The sequence below is a fragment of the Bos grunniens genome, chromosome 7 (assembly GCF_055505025.1).
Source record: "Bos grunniens cultivar Pamir isolate PY7600 chromosome 7, Bosgru_T2T1.0, whole genome shotgun sequence".
In the NCBI taxonomy this organism is placed as follows: domain Eukaryota; kingdom Metazoa; phylum Chordata; class Mammalia; order Artiodactyla; family Bovidae; genus Bos; species Bos grunniens.
In genome coordinates, this window is record NC_141171.1 from 15,981,631 (window position 1) to 15,998,982 (window position 17,352).

Sequence of the window (17,352 nt, forward strand, 5' to 3'; positions counted from 1 at the left end):
GAGGTCCCGCCCCAAAGGGAGAAACGCCAATAGAAAGGTGGAAAGTCCTTGGTCCCGCCTCGTAAGGAGGCAGACCCCATCTTTAACTAGGGCAACAGCACGGGGGACTTAGGAGTTTGCTTGGGGAAGGAGTGACTGAGCAATGCGAGACTGGACTTGTGGGGGGTGGGAGGAGGGGTGGGGGGTAAGAGGCGGAGGTGTGTATTTGTGAATACACCTGGGCGGCCCCAGTTTTCTCACCTGAAATGTGGGAATGAAATATTAAAGGTGGAAGTGATGTGGATTCCTTCACTTGTTCAACAAATGTTTGAGCCAGGCACTGAGTTTTCAACATTATCATTAGTGACGGAGATGTGCTTGTGCATGCTAAGTCGCTTCAGCTGTGTCCCACTCTTTGTGAACCCTATGGATGGCAGCCCACCAGGCTCTTCTGTCCGTGGGATTTCCCAGGCAAGGATACCGGAGGGGGTTACCACTTCCTTCTCCCAGGGATCTTCCCGACCCAAGTATCAAACCCGTGTGTCTTAGTCCAACCTGCATTGGCAGGCGGGTTCTTTACCACTAGCGCCACCTGGGAAGCTCAAGTAGAGACAGGCTCTGTTAATCTAGTTTCGTGGGTCTGGGCTAGTGCTTACTCCATCTGTGCCTTGATCGTCTCACTCCTGAAATGGGCCAAGTATAATAACCTTATAGGGTTGTTTGTTTGAGATTTAATTGAATTTATCTATGCAAACAGCGATATAAGTGTATGCAGGGTTTTATTGGGGGTATTTTTAAAATTTTTTTGCTGCACCATCCTGGCATGTGGATCTTAGTTCCCCTACCAGGGATCAAACCCATGCCCCCTGCAGTGGAAGCTCGGACCTCCAGTCCTAACCTTTGGACCACCAGAGGATTCCCTATGCTATTCTTATTACAGGGGACTCACCTTATCATGGGGCTTTCCAGATGGCTCAATGGTAAAGAATCTGCCTGCCTACACATGAGATACGGGTTCTATCCCTGGGTCGGGAAGATCTCCTGGAGGAGGAAATGGCAATCCACTTCAGTATTCTTGCTGGGGAAATCCCATGGACAGAAGAGTCTGGCGGGCTACAGTCTATGAGGTTGCAAACAGTCAGAAATGATTGAGCATGCACACACATGTACACACACACACACCGGGTACAAGGGGCAACTGCAAAGGCCCTTTGTGATTGGCTGGAATGAACAGGGGAATATGAGGAGGTCAGAGTGGTGTGAGGGGCTCCTGGGCTGCTCCCAGAAAGCCCTGGTTTTAGGCTGTTAACAACTCAAATAGATTAGCACAAAATAAGAGGGGTTGGCAGTAGCAGAGGCTCCCGGAGAGGACAGTTCTCCGCTCCCATAAAGCCACTTTTGCAAGCCTTGGCCTCCATGAAGCAGGGCACAGACAGGGGGACAGAAAGATGCAGCCATCCTTAGGATGCCTCAGCGACTCTGCGCAGCCACAGAACATCTGTCTCGCAGATTCCTGTGATTGGCCAACCGAAGAGGGGCTGCAGCCAATCAACTGCCGGTCCAGGAGGGCTGGCGCACCCCCGCCCCAGCACGTTGACAGCCACGTGGGCAGCCGCTGGGCGTACTACTGCCCTCTGCTGGGCATGCCAAGCCCTGAGTAGGTGGAGTTCGCTCTGCTCAGCTGAGCTGTGGGTGAAGAAGGCTCGAGGCAGCGGGCGGTGGTGGGGTCACCAATGTGGTCACAGCCTTAACCGCCCTCTGTGTTTCTCTTCCTCCTGAGGCAGATGCAACTCTCCTTATTTATCCTTCCAGAAGTAGTTGATTCAAACACAGGCATTTATACATATATTTTGTTATTTTTTAAAAACAGAGCACAATAATATATGTGAAGCCCTTATGTAGACCCTTAAACATGCAATTCTCAAAATAACTGGAAGAAAATAGCAGCTTCGAAGTGGAGCATTCTGGCAAGCATCACTTTAACCAAGGGACCAACATTAACATCGCCAGCAATGAGTCATAGTGACATCATTAGCCCTTGGTATGGAAGGGAGCATCACTTTTCTGGTATCCTTTCCAGTAATTCAAAATCTCCAGGCTAATCAAGAAAAACCAAACTGAAAGACAGGCTAGAAAATTACTGACCAGTACTCTTCAAAAGTGTCAAGGTCAGGGAAGACTGAGGGACTATCACAGGCAAAGGAGTCTAAGAAGATATGAAAACTAAATGCAATGAGGGACCCTGGATTGGGTTCTGAAACAGAAGAACATGAGTTAAAAAAACTGGAGAAATCCAAAGCAAGTCTGTAGTTTATTAATAGTATTGTGCCAAGGTTAGTTTCTTAGTTTTGATAAATGTACTATGGTTATGTAAGATGTTAACAGCCGGGGCAGCAGGGTGAAGGGTATTTGGGAACTCTCTGAGCTATTTTTTGCAACTTTTCTGTAAGCCTAAAATTATCTCCAAATAAAAAGTTAAAAACAGGGCTTCCCTGGTGGTCCAGTGGACTCCACGCTTCCACTGCAGGGGGCACAAGTTTGATCCCTGGTGGAGAAGTTCCACATGTCTTGCAGTGTGGCAAAACAAACAAAAAAGTTAAAAAACAAACAGGACTACTGAAGCAGGCACTATTAATATACCCATTTCCCAGAGGAGGAAACTGAGGCACAGAGAGGTCAAGACTCCTGTCCTAGGTCACACAGCCAGTAACCACCAGGGCATGTCCCAAACCCATGGAATATGGATCCAGAGCCCCACACTCTTAACCGCAGCACCATAGTGCCTTTCTTTTACTGAAACAAAGTGCTCATATTCTGCCATCATCTTTGACTCTCACCTGTTCCATGTCGACGGATCTACAGTGTGACTTGTTTTTAAAAGGCTCCCTGCAAAAAATCACTCCACGCCTACACATATTCGTCGTTAAGAATATTCTAAAAAAGAGATTTGGTGGTTCAGAAAATATATTAGATAGGGCTTTCCAGAAAAGCAGAACCAATAGAAAAAAATATATATATGTGTGTGTGTATATATTGGGTTGGCCAAAAAGTTCATACGAGAAATCCGAATGAACATCTTGGTCAACCCAATGTACATATATGAGAGAGAGAGAGAGGAAGAGAGACAGATTTATTATGTGGCTATAGACTAAAGATCTGCAGTTGGCAAGCTGGAGACCCAGGAGAATAGATGATGTAGTTCAAGTCCAAGAACAAAGGTCTGAGGATCTGGACAGCCAACAGTATAAGGTCCATCTGAGAACTGGCAGGCAGCCTTGAGACCTAAGAGAAGCTGATGTTTCAGTCCAAAGGCAGGAAAAGAACCATGTCCCACTTCAAGGCAGTTGGGCAGGAAGAGTTCCTTCTTACTGGATGGAGGGGGTTGGGAGATCAGACGTTTTGTTCTATTCGAGCTTCCAACTGATCAGATGAAGTCCATCCATATTGAGGAGGGCAATCTGTTTTACTCAGTCTGCAAATTCAAATATTAATCTCATCCAAAAACACCCTCATAGGCACAACCAGAATAACATTTGACCAAGTATTGGGCACCCCCTGGCCCAATTGACCTGACATGTAAAATCAGTCACCAGAAAAGGTAAGGACACTTATCATTTTGAAGGCTATGGACCAACTGCCATTCCTATCAGTGATGTTCCCTAAGTCTCCCAGCACTGTCTGTTGTCAAGTGTTACGATTTTTGCCAATCTGGCTCACTTTTTAAAAAAGGTCTCTTAGGGACTCCCTGCCTTCCCGGGTGGCACTAGTGGTAAAGAACCCACCTGCTGGTGCAGGAGATTTAAGAGTCAGTTTCCGTCTCTAGGTGGGGAAGATCGCCTGGAGAAGGAAATGCAACCCACTTGAATATTCTTGCCTGGGGAATCCCATGGACAGAGGAGCCTGGTGGGCTACAGTCCATAGGGACTTCCTTGGTGGTCCAGTGGCTAATACTCCATGCTCCTAATGCAGGGGGCCCAGGTTCCATTTCTGATCAGGGAACTAGATCCTGCACGCAGCAACTAAAAGATCACACGTGCCTCAAGGAAATCAAGCATGCCACAACTAAGTAAATAACTAAATACCAAAAAAAAAAAAAGTTCTCTTGTTCAACCAGATGCTTTTCCTGCAAAGCATCTTTTTGCAAAGCTCAAGGCTGGACGACGGAGTCGGCAACTGTAGAAAGGCCTGGGACAACCCCAGCCTGTGCCCCAATCCTCTCTTCACTCTCCAACTGGTATTTTGGGGAGTGCTGGAATGAAAATGAAAAGCGGACCCCATCTCAACTGTCCTCAGTCCAAGAGGATCTTGGTAATTATGCCCTTCCTTTGTGAGAGGTTAAGCACCAACATTTCAAATTCATGTGGGTTCGAGTCCTGGCTCACTGATTTTAATTCCATTTACTCAGCATTGTTTGCTGTGTGCAAACCCTGTCCTGGGTATTAGGGATAAAATAGTGAACAAAACTCTACAAAAGCAAAGCTCTGCCTTTGTGGAGTTTCTGTGCAGGATGAGAGGTAATAAGCAAGAAGGAGATGACAAATAAAAGAAAGTAAGAAATGGAGATAAAGAGTAGGGGTTGGGGGGGGGCTTCTTTTTAAATTTTTTTGGCTGCGTTGGGTCTTCGTAGCTCCTCAGGCTTTTCTCTAGTTGCGATGAGCAGGGGCTACTCTCTAGTTGCAGCATGCAGGTTTCTTATTGCTGTGGCCTCTTATTGCAGAGCACGGGCTCTAGGGCGTGTGGGCTTCCGTAGCTGTGGCCCTTGGGCTTAGCTGCATCTTGGGCATGTGGGATCTCAGTTCCCTGACCAGGTATCGAACCCGTGTTCCCCGCATTGGCAGGCACATTCTACACTGTACCCCCAGGGAAGGCTAGGCAGGGGCTGTGGTGGGGGCTTTTTAAAATCACTTATTCAAATGGAAGCTTCTATGGAGGTGAACATACCCACTGCCGGGTGCAAACCCTTAATGGAATAGCACCCTTCTTGCCCATCTTCTCACAGTCTGGAGGTGGGCAATGCTATTATTTTAGAGCAGGTGGTCAGGGAGGGCCTCTCTGAAAAGCGGACAGCTGAGCAGAGGAAATGAGGGAGAGGGCACACAGGCATCTTGTGGAAATGGGTCCAGGTGGAAGGGACTACAAAGGTGAGAACATGCTTGGGCACCTAAGAAATATGCGTGGAAGGATCTGGAAGCAGCAGGAGCAGTGTGACCCTGGGAGAGTGACCTGGTTTCTCTGAATCTTGGGTTTCTTTATCTATAAAAAGAGTCTAAGGGACTTCCCTGGAGGTCCGGTGGTTAAGACTCTATGTTTCCAATAGAAGGAGTTCAGATTTGATTCCTGGTTAGGGAACTAAGATCCCACATGCTGCGAGGCAAAAAAAAAAAAAAAGAGTCTAAGACTTTCCACCCCAAGAGGGTGGAAATGACATTTAGTGAAATTTTAATCTTAAATCTCACTTAAGAGATTAAATCTCTCAAATGAGGTTGTGCCTGGAAGGGTGCCTGGCATGGAGTGAGCCCTCCAGAAACAGAAGCCATTTGGGGAGGGGAAAGTTAGGTGTGGGGTGGGCTGGCAGACCCAGGACTGCCATGATAGGCAAGTGTAGGGAGAAAGGGCTGAGTCTCCTGGAGACAGGAACAGAGGTGTGTGTGTGTGTGTGTGAGAGAGAGAGAGAGAGCTGACAAAGTTTCTAGGCTCTCCTAAGATTACAGACAGACAGAACTGTTCTTTCATGACTGTTCTGGGACTCTCTGGCAACTATGACTTACATAATCCATCCTTCCCATTTAGGTGGGAAACTGAGGCACAGAAGGGCTGCTGGCCTGGGAAGCGCCACTTAGGAGCTGAGTAGGGGGCCTGCACGCCGAGCGGCCAGTGATGAGGGAGTCCTCTAGGACTGGGGCCTCGGGATGGGGTTCAGTCCCCTCTCTCCGCCTCTAGCCCCATCCATCAGACAGAGGCAGGGACACAGAGGAAAAACGGTGACCGAGAGGCGTGAAACAGAAACAGAGACACAAAGACGGAGAGATGATAGAGGAGACATGGGGACAGAGAGAAAGAGACAGTGAGACAGGCAAATTCATAGAGACGCAGAGACAAAGGCTGTGACAGAAAAAGGCTAAGCGACGCAGAGAAACGGATACAGAACGGCCAAACGACACAGCAAGAGATGAAGACATCGACCCAGAACTGGAGGGACAAATGGACCCAAAACGGAATGCCCCCTAGGGAGACCCCGGGCTGCCCCGTCTGGGGGGCTGCCAAGTGCTCCCCCACCCCGCCCCCGTCGTGCCTGGGCAGTGACTTCAGAGCCAGCGCGGATTCTATAAATGGCCAAGCGGCCGCAGGCTGGGGGCGGGGCCGAGTGAGTCAGCGCGTGGCGTCAAAGCTGCCCGGATGCCGCCAGGCCCCGCCCCCACCCTCCTCATCCGCCAGGGGGCGCCGGCCCCGAGCTCGGCCAAGGTCTTCGCATGCGCAGTAGCGACCTGTGGCCCGCCGAGGACCGCTCAGCTTGGGCAGGGTCTTCGAATCGGCGCGGAGGAATCCTCGAATCCTCGCTCCACCACCCTCGAGCTGTGTGACTGAGGGCACTCGGCTTCACCTCTCTGTGCATCGCTTAGACCCCACATCACATCATACGGCTGCTGTGAGGAATGAGTTAACAGATCCAAAGCACTCAGTACTTAGCTACATTTTATGTATTATAGCATTATCTTCAACATACCATTACACTCCATCAACTTGTCCTTAGTTGCCTTAGCTCCCGGGGTCTCAAATGAGAGCGATCTGCCGCCACCCCCTCCCGCCCCCATACTGTTCCCAGAGACCCTTGGCAACCTCTGGAGACATTTCTGTTTGGGGGGAGGATTGCAAGGAGACTTCCCTGGTGGTCCGGTGGTTAAGACTCTGTACTTCCACTGCAGGGGACACGGGTTCGATCCCTGGTGGGGAACTAAGATCCCACATGCCCCGCAGTACAGCCGAAAGAAAAAAAGACTTTGGAAGTTCTACAATGCCCAGGACAGCGCCCTGCCCCCGCCCCTGCCCACCACTGTGAATTATCCAGTCTGGATGTCAACAGTACCAAAATTGAGAAACCCTGCCTTAGCCTCATAGCATTAGGGTCAGAGGCCCTGGTTCAAACTCTGCCACTAGTGAGCTGTGATACTGGAAAAGGCAGTCCACACTTGCCTTTCCGTGCCTCAGTTTCCCATGTGAAAAGTGCATATAATAATAGCAACATCCACTTCTAAGGGTGCGGTGAGGTATGACACATGTGCAGCACTTGGGCCAGGGTCTGACATAAGGGCTGCTTTCCTATTAGTTCATCATGACTGTGCTCTTAGCATGTAGCCAGCAAATTGCTGTCCTTAACATACCATATGTATGATACATCACAGTTTGCTGGCATTTTATTCAAGTGTCACTTTTGTTGGTGGTGGTGTTCAGTCACTCAGTCATGTCACACTCTCTGAAACCTCATGGGCTGCAGCAAACCAGGCTCTTCTGTCCTCCACTGTCTCCCAGAATTTGCTCAAATTCATGTCCATTGAGTCGATAATGCCATCCAACCATCTCATCCTCTGTCGCCTCCTTCTCCTGCTCTCAATCTTTCCCAGCACTGGTGTCTTTTCCAATGACTCAGCTCTTCGCATCAGGTGGCCAAAGTATTGGAGCTCCAGCTTCAGTATCAGTCGTTCCAATGAATACTCAGGATTGATTTCCTTTAGGATTGACTGGTTTGATCTCCTTGCAGTCCATAGCATTCTCAAGAGTCTTCTCCAGCAGCACAGTTGGAACATGGCCTAAACCTACATGGTATGATATGGGCATGTCATCCACCCCTGTTGTCCAGGGGTGAGACCTGGCCAGCAAGGCTGCTGACAGGTGTTCATTCCAGGCCAGCCTGGCTGGAACAGGGATATGTGGGGGTGCCCATGGCCTGGAACCCACTAACACAGCCACTCCGTGGTTCAGACAGCCCATATGTCGATGGGTAGGGTAGGAGCCAGGATCTCTGCTCCCCTAGATCCTCATGAGGGGCTGGAGAGGACAGAAGTGGGGTGCCAGATTCTCAGCAGAAATAATGTTATTTCCTGAGTCTCTCTGTACCAGGCTCTGCCCTAGACGTGTCAGAGGCACTATTTCTTCTTCTTCTTCCTGTGGTTTTTTTTTTGGGGGGGGGCCGAACCCCGTGGCATGAGAATCTCCCTGACCAGGCACCAAACCTGTGCCACCTGCAATGGAATTGTGGAGTCTTTTACTGGACTGCCAGGGAATTCCCAGGCATTATTTCTTCTGATCCTCTCAACACTCTCCTGAGCACTATCATTAGTCCATTTTCCAGATGTGGCAACAGGGGCTTAGAGACGACTGGCCTACGTTTATAGACTGCTGGTGTCTGGACTTAAATCCAGGGTGGCACTCATAAACCACCACAGGTGGTAGGCCTGCCTCAAGACTGGTGAGAAACGAAGAGCGATGACCTCAGAGACCTGGAGAGATGGCCTCAGAGACAGACAAATAGAAATTAAGAGACCCAGCCGGAGGCCCAGGAAACAGGGGAGAGTGGGGCAAGGTTGGTCTCTGGCCAAGCAACTGAAAGGGAAAAGTGTAAGTCGATCAGTCATGTGCAACTCTTTGTGACCCCATGGACTGTAGCCGGTGTAGGCTCCTCTGTCCATGGAACTCTCCAGGCAAGAATACCAGAGTGGGTTGCCATTTCCTCCTCCAGGGGATCTTCCAGACCCAGGGATCGAACCTAGGTCTCCTGAATTACAGGCAGATTCTTTGCCGTCTGAGCCACCAGGGAAGCCCCTGGCCAAGCAAACCCCCCCCCCTAAAAAAAAGAATAACCCAGGCCGCCCCCCTAGGTGGAAACAATGACACAATCAGCTCCCAATACCAAGGCCCTGACATCACGAAGTGGGGGTGGCCGAGGTGGGGGGCGCCCCGCCCCTTGGCAGGTCCTTACGGCCAATGGGACAGTCTTGGAAGAGGCCCGGGCCGCCTCCAGAGCTTCAAAAACGTGTGAGGAGGGAAGAGGGTGCAGACGGAGCTTCAGCTGCTGCCGCCGGCCCCAGCGCGCTGCCACCGCTGCCCACCCACCATCAACCAGCATGTCCTCCGCTCACTTCAACCGAGGCCCCGCCTACGGGCTGTCGGCTGAGGTCAAGAACAAGGTAGGGCTGGAGGGCCTCCCACCCCAGCCTGGCCCACTTGCCCTGCCAGGCCAGAAGCCGGGCTCTTGGGGTTCCTTGGACCCCCTTCTTGCCTGTCCCAAGTGACTTGGAACCTGAGACAGAAAAAGGACCAATATGGGGAGGGGGCTGCCTACCTCCTTGGCCTGAGCATCCCAAAGCCCTCAGCTATACTGCTGGGGTATAAATGTGGCGTGGGCACGCAGGCGGTCACAGGTAAACTGAGGCGGTGGGTCCACTGGGAAAACCCCGCCTGATCAGGGTTCCCTGTTAACCTCTTTGTTCCTTGATTTTGCACACTCCTGGCCTGACTTTGAGGGTGTGCTCCAGAGCTGGGGTTCCTGGGAGGTAGGGCCCCAAAACGTGGGAAACTGTGAAGGAAAGGGAGACAGATGGGGAAGGGCAGAGGGTGGGCATTAGGGACACAGCGGAATCTCCTGATTTTGGAGCTGAGAAGACACATGGCTTTCATGCTATGATGGGTAAACTGAGGTTCAGAGAGGGGAGACAAGTCTCTCAGATCCTATATAAGGGAGGTGAAGAATTGGGCCCTTGAACTTGCTCCCACCCCCACATCAAAATGGGGTCAGCGTCTCCAGGGCTGCAAATTTGAAGTCCCCAGCTCACTGGAACGCTCCATGAGCGCTACTAGGGGAATAATCCCTGTCCCATTTAACAGAAGGGAACACTGAGGCTCGGATCGCCTGTTCCACAGGCAGGAAGGAAGGAGCTGGGATTGGAAACTAGGGTCGGGGGGATTCTCGGGGCTGGAGGAGGGGGCAGGTGGGGGGCGAGTGCTTGGGCGGGAGACGGATCCCAGCGCCGCGCCCCCCCTTCCCCCAGCGCCGGCCCCAGAGCCGTGCGGAGCCGCCGCGCCATATAAGGCGGCCTCGGGAGCCCGGCCCGCGGGGCCGCGCTATATAAGGGCCGGTTTGCTTTATAAAGCCGGGCTGGTGGGGAGGGGGGCGGCAGGGCCGGGGCCAGGTGATGGGGCCGCCCCTCCTCCTTCCCTTCCCCCAGGAAAAGGGGCAGCCGGGTTCCCCAGGGGCCGGGAGCCAGTCTGGGCTGGGGTAGAGGGTTCTGGAAATACGGAGAGGGTGCGAAGTGGGAGAGGAGAGGAGGGAGAGACGCAGACAGATTCTGGAAGCCTGAGACATGAGAGACGGAATGGGGGAGGGCGAGCCTGGAGTGAGATAAGACGGAGTCAGGGGTGAAGAGGCGGAGAAAGGGCCGAGTCCTCCACCCCCACCGCCACCCCCCATCGGAAGAAGGGAACCTGGAGTCGGAGAGACAGACAGAGACCTACGAAAGCAGAGATGGACGAACCATGAGCCCCACCCCCAGCCAGACAGGCAGAGATGGGGACAGGATGACAGAGCCAAGGAAAGAGCGGGGAGAGAGACTGAGGACATCCTGCGATGGGGAGAGAGAGAGAAATACAGACATGCATGAGGCCCGGAGTGAGACAAAAACACACCCTAGCCCCAGCCCGAGAGGGAGCCCCAGCGCTGAGGACCTGGAGAGACACTGAGACAGGGATGTAAGGCAGACCAGCCCCCAGCAAGGCGGCATACCGGGCACCTCCTTTGGGCTCCTCCTCCCCTGCCTGAAGCATCCAGGAGAGGGAGGGGGCAGGGCCAGGGGAAGCTAAGCCCCAAGTTTGGTCCGGAGGGGGAACCAAGAGGCCAGGCGCCGCCCCCCACCCAGCTCTGAGTATCTCTCTTCCCACCCCTTAGACCATGTTCTCTGGTGCCAAACCTCAGAATGCCTGGAATGGCCCCCTGGGCAGGTGCCACCTCAACTCTGGTCCTCAGCGCCCCCCCCCTCACCCCCCGCCACCCCCCTCCATTGGACGCTGGGACAGAATTGCCTTAGTTGGGAAGGGATGAGGGAAGAGATCGGGACTAGGGAGCCTTGGATTGGGCCAGGGAGCCAGCCCTACTCTCCGCTGTGTCCTCACTGTTCTCTCTCTGCCCCCTACCCCCCAGCTGGCCCAGAAGTATGACCACCAGCGGGAGCAGGAGCTCCGAGAGTGGATCGAGGGGGTGACGGGGCGCCGCATCGGCAACAACTTCATGGACGGCCTTAAAGACGGCATCATTCTTTGCGAGTGAGTGGGGGCAACCGTGGCCCACTTGGGCTGCCCCCCAACCCCTCATCTCAATTCCCTGAACCCTTCAAAATGACCATGAGGTCAGAGCTTGGACACTTGATATCTGACACCTCCAAACAGAACTCTGAGGTGGCAGAGAATCATTGTACCCATTTAACAGTAAAGTAAACAGAGGCCCAGTTAGGTAAAGCATGTCACCCAAAGTCCCACGCTGTGCCAACAGAAATGACTTCAGAACCTAGAGTGTGAACTGCCAGGCATACAGAGGAGCCGCATTTATTGTCTCCGGAGTCCCAAGAATGGGAGGTCACAGCTAAAAGACACCAAGCCACATCCCCCCTGGAGAAGGAAATGGCTACCCGCTCCAGTATTCTTTCTTGCCTGGAAAACTTCATGGACAGAAGAGCCTTGTGGGCTATAGTCCATGGGGTCTCAAAGAGCTGTTCACGACTTAGGGACTGAGCACACACATCTGAGGGATGTGCCACAATAATTTCAGTGGGTCCTGATTTTCTCCTCCTCTCAAAACCTAATAACCAAGAGAAAGACCAGCCCTCACAATTCCCAAGCCCTGACTCTAGATTCTACCTTCTAGATTTCACCACAATCCTATTTCTGGGTAGGAACCCTGAGTCCAGCCTGGGTCTTGTCTGCATCTCTGAGTCTGACCCAGGGCAGGGTAACCATGTGGGCCAGAGCTTGTACTTGGGAATCTTCTAGAAGCTGCCCAAAGTCACCATGTTACCAAGCCCTAGCTGCTGGAAAGAGAGGGACTTGGGGGATGCTTTTCACCCATATCCAAGGAATGGGGGGATGGTCTGCTGTCCCAGGCCTTAAAGAGTGCAGAGCCACCCACCTGTTTATGGAGAAGGCGCATTTATGGAGCGCCTGCTGTGTGCCAGCCAGGTATAGGCACTGGGGGTAGTGAACAAAATAGACTTGATTTGGGGCGCATACAGAACTTTAGTCCTGCTGTAGATGATTGAACAAATAATTGATGAAATAAGCACATACAGGCCTGTGGTGGGAAGTACCATGGGGAAAAGTCAAGCTGGGAAGGATGGGGGGTGGGCGGAGGAATGAAGTGTTGCTGTTTTGTACAGAATGGCTTGGAAGCTCATTCTGAAGAGGTAGCATTGGAGCAGAATCTCGGATGAAGTGAGGGAAGTTGTTGCTGGGGCATCTTAGGGAAGAGTGGGTCAGGTAGAGGGGACAGCCAGTGCTAAGGCTCTGGGGTGGGAACATGCCTTATGGGTTCAAGGATGCTGAAGAGGCTGGAGTGACCGGGGAAAGTGGAGGGAGTTAGCTGGGGGCCAGATAGTGCAGGGTCGCTGTGTCATTCATGCTAAGGAGTTAGGCTTTTATTCTCAAGGCATTGGAGTGTTTTGAACTGGGTAGTAACTGGATTTTTTTTTTCTTTTTCAAGGTTCCAATATTTTCTTTTAATTGGAAGATAATTACTTTAGGATTTTTTGTTGTTGTTGTAATTGAAGTATAGTTGATTTATAGACTTCTCAGTTGACACTAGTGGTAAAGAATCTGCCTGCTGATGCAGGAGACATAAGAGATGCGGTTTTGATCCTTGGGTTGGGAAGATCCCCTGGAGGAGGAAGTGGCACCATACTCCAGTGTTCTTGCTCGGAGAATCCCATGGACAGAGGAGCCTGGTGCTCTATAGTCCATGGGTTGCAAAGAGTCGGACACAGCTGAGCCTCTGAGCACATAGTTGATTTGCAGTTGTGTTCACGTCTGCTGTACAGCAAAGTTATACAAAGTCCTGCTGTATAGCACAGAAAACTATTTAATATCCTACAATAAACCATAATGGAAATTTTGGGGACCACACTGCACAGCTTGCAGGATCTTAGCTCCCCAATCAGGGATCAAACCCTGGCCCTGTGGGGTGAGAGAGCGTGTGTGCTCAGTCACGTCCGACTCTTTGGGACTCCATGGACTGTAGCCTGTTAGGCTCTTGTGTCCATGGAATTTTCCAGGCAAGAACACTGGAGTGGATTTCCATTTCCTCCTCCGGGGGATCTTCCTGACCCAGGGATCAAACCTGAGTCTCCTGCATTTCCTGCATTGGCAGGCAGATTCTTTACCACTAGCGCCACAGGGGAAGTCCCTGGAATTGTTCTAAGAAGGGCATTTTAGCTGTAGGGTTACGAGCATCTGGAGGGCACGAGATGGAAAGTGGGAGCACACAGGGAGGTCATGGCAGGAGCCCAGGAGAGAGACACTGGTGGCTCAGAGTAGGGTGGAGGTGGGCTTCTGGAAGTCTTCAGGAGGCCGAGCCAAAGGAATTGCTGAGGGATTGGATGTGGGGTGAGAAAAAGGGAGAGGAGTGTCAAGGGCAGTAGAGGGCTTTTAGTGAGCTGCGGAAGATGGAGGGAGTTCTGTAGGGGGAGGTGGGTATCAGGAGTCTCGGTGAAATGCATTTGTTTGAGACCCACATGTAGTGGGGAGATGGTTTCCCTTGTTGCTCAGACAGTAAAGAATCCCTCTGTGATTCGGGATACCTGGGTTCCATCCCTGGGTTGGGAAGGTCCCCTGGAGGAGGGCATGGCAACCCACTCCAGTATTCTTGCCTGGAGAATCCATGGACAGAGGAGCCTGGCAGGCTACAGTCTATGGGGTTGCAAAGAGTCAGGCATGACTGAGCAAATATACTATTACTCTGTGGGGAGATGGAATGGAGAGTGGGAGGTGGGCTGCAGGAAGATTTGGGGGAGTCATTGGCATATGAATGGCATTTCAAGTCAAGAGACTGGAGACTTCCTGGTGGTCCAGTGGCTAAGACTCCACACTCCCCATGCAGGGGCCTGGGTTTCATCCTTGGTCAGGGAACTGGATCCCACATGCCACAACTTAGAGTCTGCATATTGCAACTAAAAACAAAACAAAACAAAAAACCTCCCACATGCCACAACTAAGACCCAGAGCAGCCAAATAAATAAAAGTCAAGAGACTGAACGAGATCACCAGGGTGATGGTGGCCTGAGAAGAGGCCCCAGTGCTGAGCTGTGGGCTCTCCCAGAGGTAGTGGTTTGAATAAGAAAAGGATCCTGGGGAATTTCCTGGTGGTCAAGTGGTTAGGACTCAGGGCTTTGAACTGCTGAGGGCCCAGGTTCAATCCCTGGTCAGGGAACTAAGATCCTTCAAGTGGTGCAGTGCGGCCAAAGGAAAAAAAAAAGAAACTGAAACATGGTCACCAGTGAGGCGGGGGCACCCCAGACGACTACTCTCCACCTCCCATAGGGAGACTTTCTGATCCGAACGGGTCCAGCTTCCTGAGGCTGGTTTCCCATCTCCCAGCCCGCGTGTTTGGGTGGTTTGTGGTGGGGCTGTCTCTGAGGTCTGACTGCAGTGAGAAACTGCAAAAAGTCTGGCGCCCCCTGATTGTCACCCTGACCCCTGGTCCCCCTGGGCCGGGCTTGGATACGGGCAGCAGGGAGTCCCCTGCCTCAGCCCCCTCCCCTACGCCTTGTAGGTTCATCAATAAGCTCCAGCCAGGCTCCGTGAAGAAAGTAAATGAGTCCACTCAGAACTGGCATCAGGTGAGTCCAGACTCTCTCAACTCTTTAGTCTCTTAACTCTCTGGCCCGTAGCCCCCTCCCACTTCCACCCGTAGCCCCGCCCACCTCCACCCAGCCCCGCCCATGCCCCCGACCCCTGACCGCTGCCGGCTCCCCTCCAGCTGGAGAACATCGGCAACTTCATCAAGGCCATCACCAAGTACGGGGTGAAGCCCCACGATATCTTTGAGGCCAACGACCTGTTCGAGAACACCAACCACACGCAAGTGCAGTCCACCCTTCTGGCCCTGGCCAGCATGGTGAGTGTGGGTGAAGGGTGGGCGCTCTGGGTTGGGATGTGGGTGGAGCTTCTTGTACCCCACCCCCTGCATGGTACTCCCACCCCAGTCCCTGCTTGAGTGGGAGAGGGAAAGCGGGTGCCTCTCAGGGTTTTAAATGCAGCTGTGTGGCCCAGAGGCTCCTTTGTCAGTCCCTGGCCCTCCCCTCCTCACCCAGGCCAAGACGAAAGGGAACAAGGTGAATGTGGGAGTGAAATACGCGGAGAAGCAGGAACGGAGATTTGAGCCAGAGAAGCTAAGAGAAGGGCGGAACATTATCGGGCTGCAGGTATGGCCCTTTCCTCCCCTGGGTCTTGCTGATGAGCTGTGGTTGAGGAGGGCACCCTGGTCCCTGTAGGCTTTGGTGGGTTGGCAGGGGGTACAGAATATGTGGCCTTTAGGAAACCCTTAGCATTTTCGGTACCCTAACTCACTCCTCTGACAGTCCTAGGGGGTGGGTACTGTTACCGTCATACCCTTTATACAGATGGGAAAACTGAGGCCTGGAGGTTAGTGCACTTGCTCAGGTGATGAGTAGCTGAACCCTGGAAATCAGGCCATTTAGCAGTCATGTGACACACCTTCTTTGAGCCTCAGTTTCCATTCTGTTGCCCCAGTGGTGTGGAAACAGGGCCTCATTAGAGGGCCGTGTGTCTGCTGACATCAGTTATGTCTGGTTGCCCTCGGTGGGATCTTGTAACCCCTGTGTGGCTCTCCTCCTGGCTCCCTAGATGGGCACCAACAAGTTTGCCAGCCAGCAGGGCATGACGGCTTACGGCACCCGGCGCCACCTCTATGACCCCAAGCTGGGCACGGATCAGCCCCTGGACCAGGCCACCATCAGCCTGCAGATGGGCACCAACAAGGGAGCCAGCCAGGTGTGTTGCGGAGCAAGGGGGGCCCTGTGTGTGGCGGGCTGGTGGGGCTCTCGTGGTCCCCTATGGCCTGACCATTGTGCTGCCCTCCGCAGGCCGGCATGACTGCACCAGGGACCAAGCGGCAGATCTTTGAGCCGGGGCTGGGCATGGAGCACTGTGACACACTCAACGTCAGCCTGCAGATGGGCAGCAACAAGGGAGCTTCGCAGCGGGGCATGACAGTGTACGGGCTGCCCCGCCAGGTCTACGACCCTAAGTACTGCCTGACGCCTGAGTACCCTGAGCTGGGCGAGCCGGCCCACAACCACCACCCGCACAACTACTACAACTCTGCCTAGGGCCCCGGGCCTCCCGCCTTCCCCCAGGGAGGCTGGCTGCTGCTCTTGGCAGGGCCTAGCCCGGCCTGCCGACCCCCTCCCCCTGCATGGCTCCTCTGGCCCCCTGGCACTTGCCTACAGGGTTAGCGTCTGGGGGGAGCAGAAGGTGGGGGGGGGCTGTGGAGAGGGGGCTCCTCCCTGGTGTGCTGCAGGGTCCAACATGGAGCTGGGTGTTCCCCACAGCACCCAAAGGACGCACTGAGCAAAGCTACCCCGCTGTCCCCCACTCCCCATAGCTGGGTTCCCCCCCTGCCAGGACAAGAAGCCCTCCCAAGCGAAGCCCCCAGAGCCAAGGGTCAACCCCTCCCCACCCCATTCCCGCAGCGGGTGCAAACTGCATGCCCAGACCCCCAGCGGACACACGCGGTTTGGTTTGCAGCTGGCTTACGGGATGTGACAGCGGCGTTTGTGACGCGAGCACTTTCTTTTTCTACTTCACTGGAGCACAATAAATGGCTGTAAAATCACCCGAGGGGCCTCCCTTGTGGCTTGGTCAGTAAAGAATCTGCCTGCAATGTAGGTGGACTCGGGTTTGATCTCTGGGTTGGGAAGATTCCCTGGAGAAGGGAATGGCTACCCACTCCAATATTCTTGCCTGGAGAATTCCATGGACAGAGGAGCCTGGTGGGCTATAGTCCATAGGGTTGCAAAGAGTCGGACACGACTTAGCGACTAAACATCATCAACCATCACAATCACCTGAGCACTTAGGGACGCTCTGTCCTGGGGCCTGTGTGGCTGCTGCACACGCGCAGGGTACACTCCATTTCCTGCACACACATCTGCACAGGTGCACACACACTCACACGTAGGCAACCTAAGATATACATACTGAGCTCACAGTACTCGGTGGACCCAGGACTCACACCGCCCCCCCGGACAAAATGCACACAAATGCACACTTCATGTGTATGGTGTACACACACTCCCTGCAGCCTTAGTGCACACACCT

At 53.1% G+C, this 17,352-nt stretch overlaps 1 protein-coding gene across 1 annotated transcript; it reads left to right on the forward strand.

Annotated features, from left to right (window-relative positions):
• The first annotated feature begins 9,027 nt into the window (after positions 1-9,027).
• On the forward strand, positions 9,028-16,867 carry CNN1 (calponin 1). The gene is made up of 7 exons (XM_086409488.1): positions 9,028-9,161; positions 11,168-11,289; positions 14,783-14,849; positions 14,990-15,127; positions 15,324-15,434; positions 15,877-16,023; positions 16,116-16,867. The coding sequence occupies exons 1-7, from the start codon at positions 9,099-9,101 to the stop codon at positions 16,359-16,361; spliced, it is 894 nt and encodes a 297-aa protein (XP_086265614.1). The 5' UTR covers positions 9,028-9,098; the 3' UTR covers positions 16,362-16,867.
• The last annotated feature ends 485 nt before the right edge of the window (positions 16,868-17,352 follow it).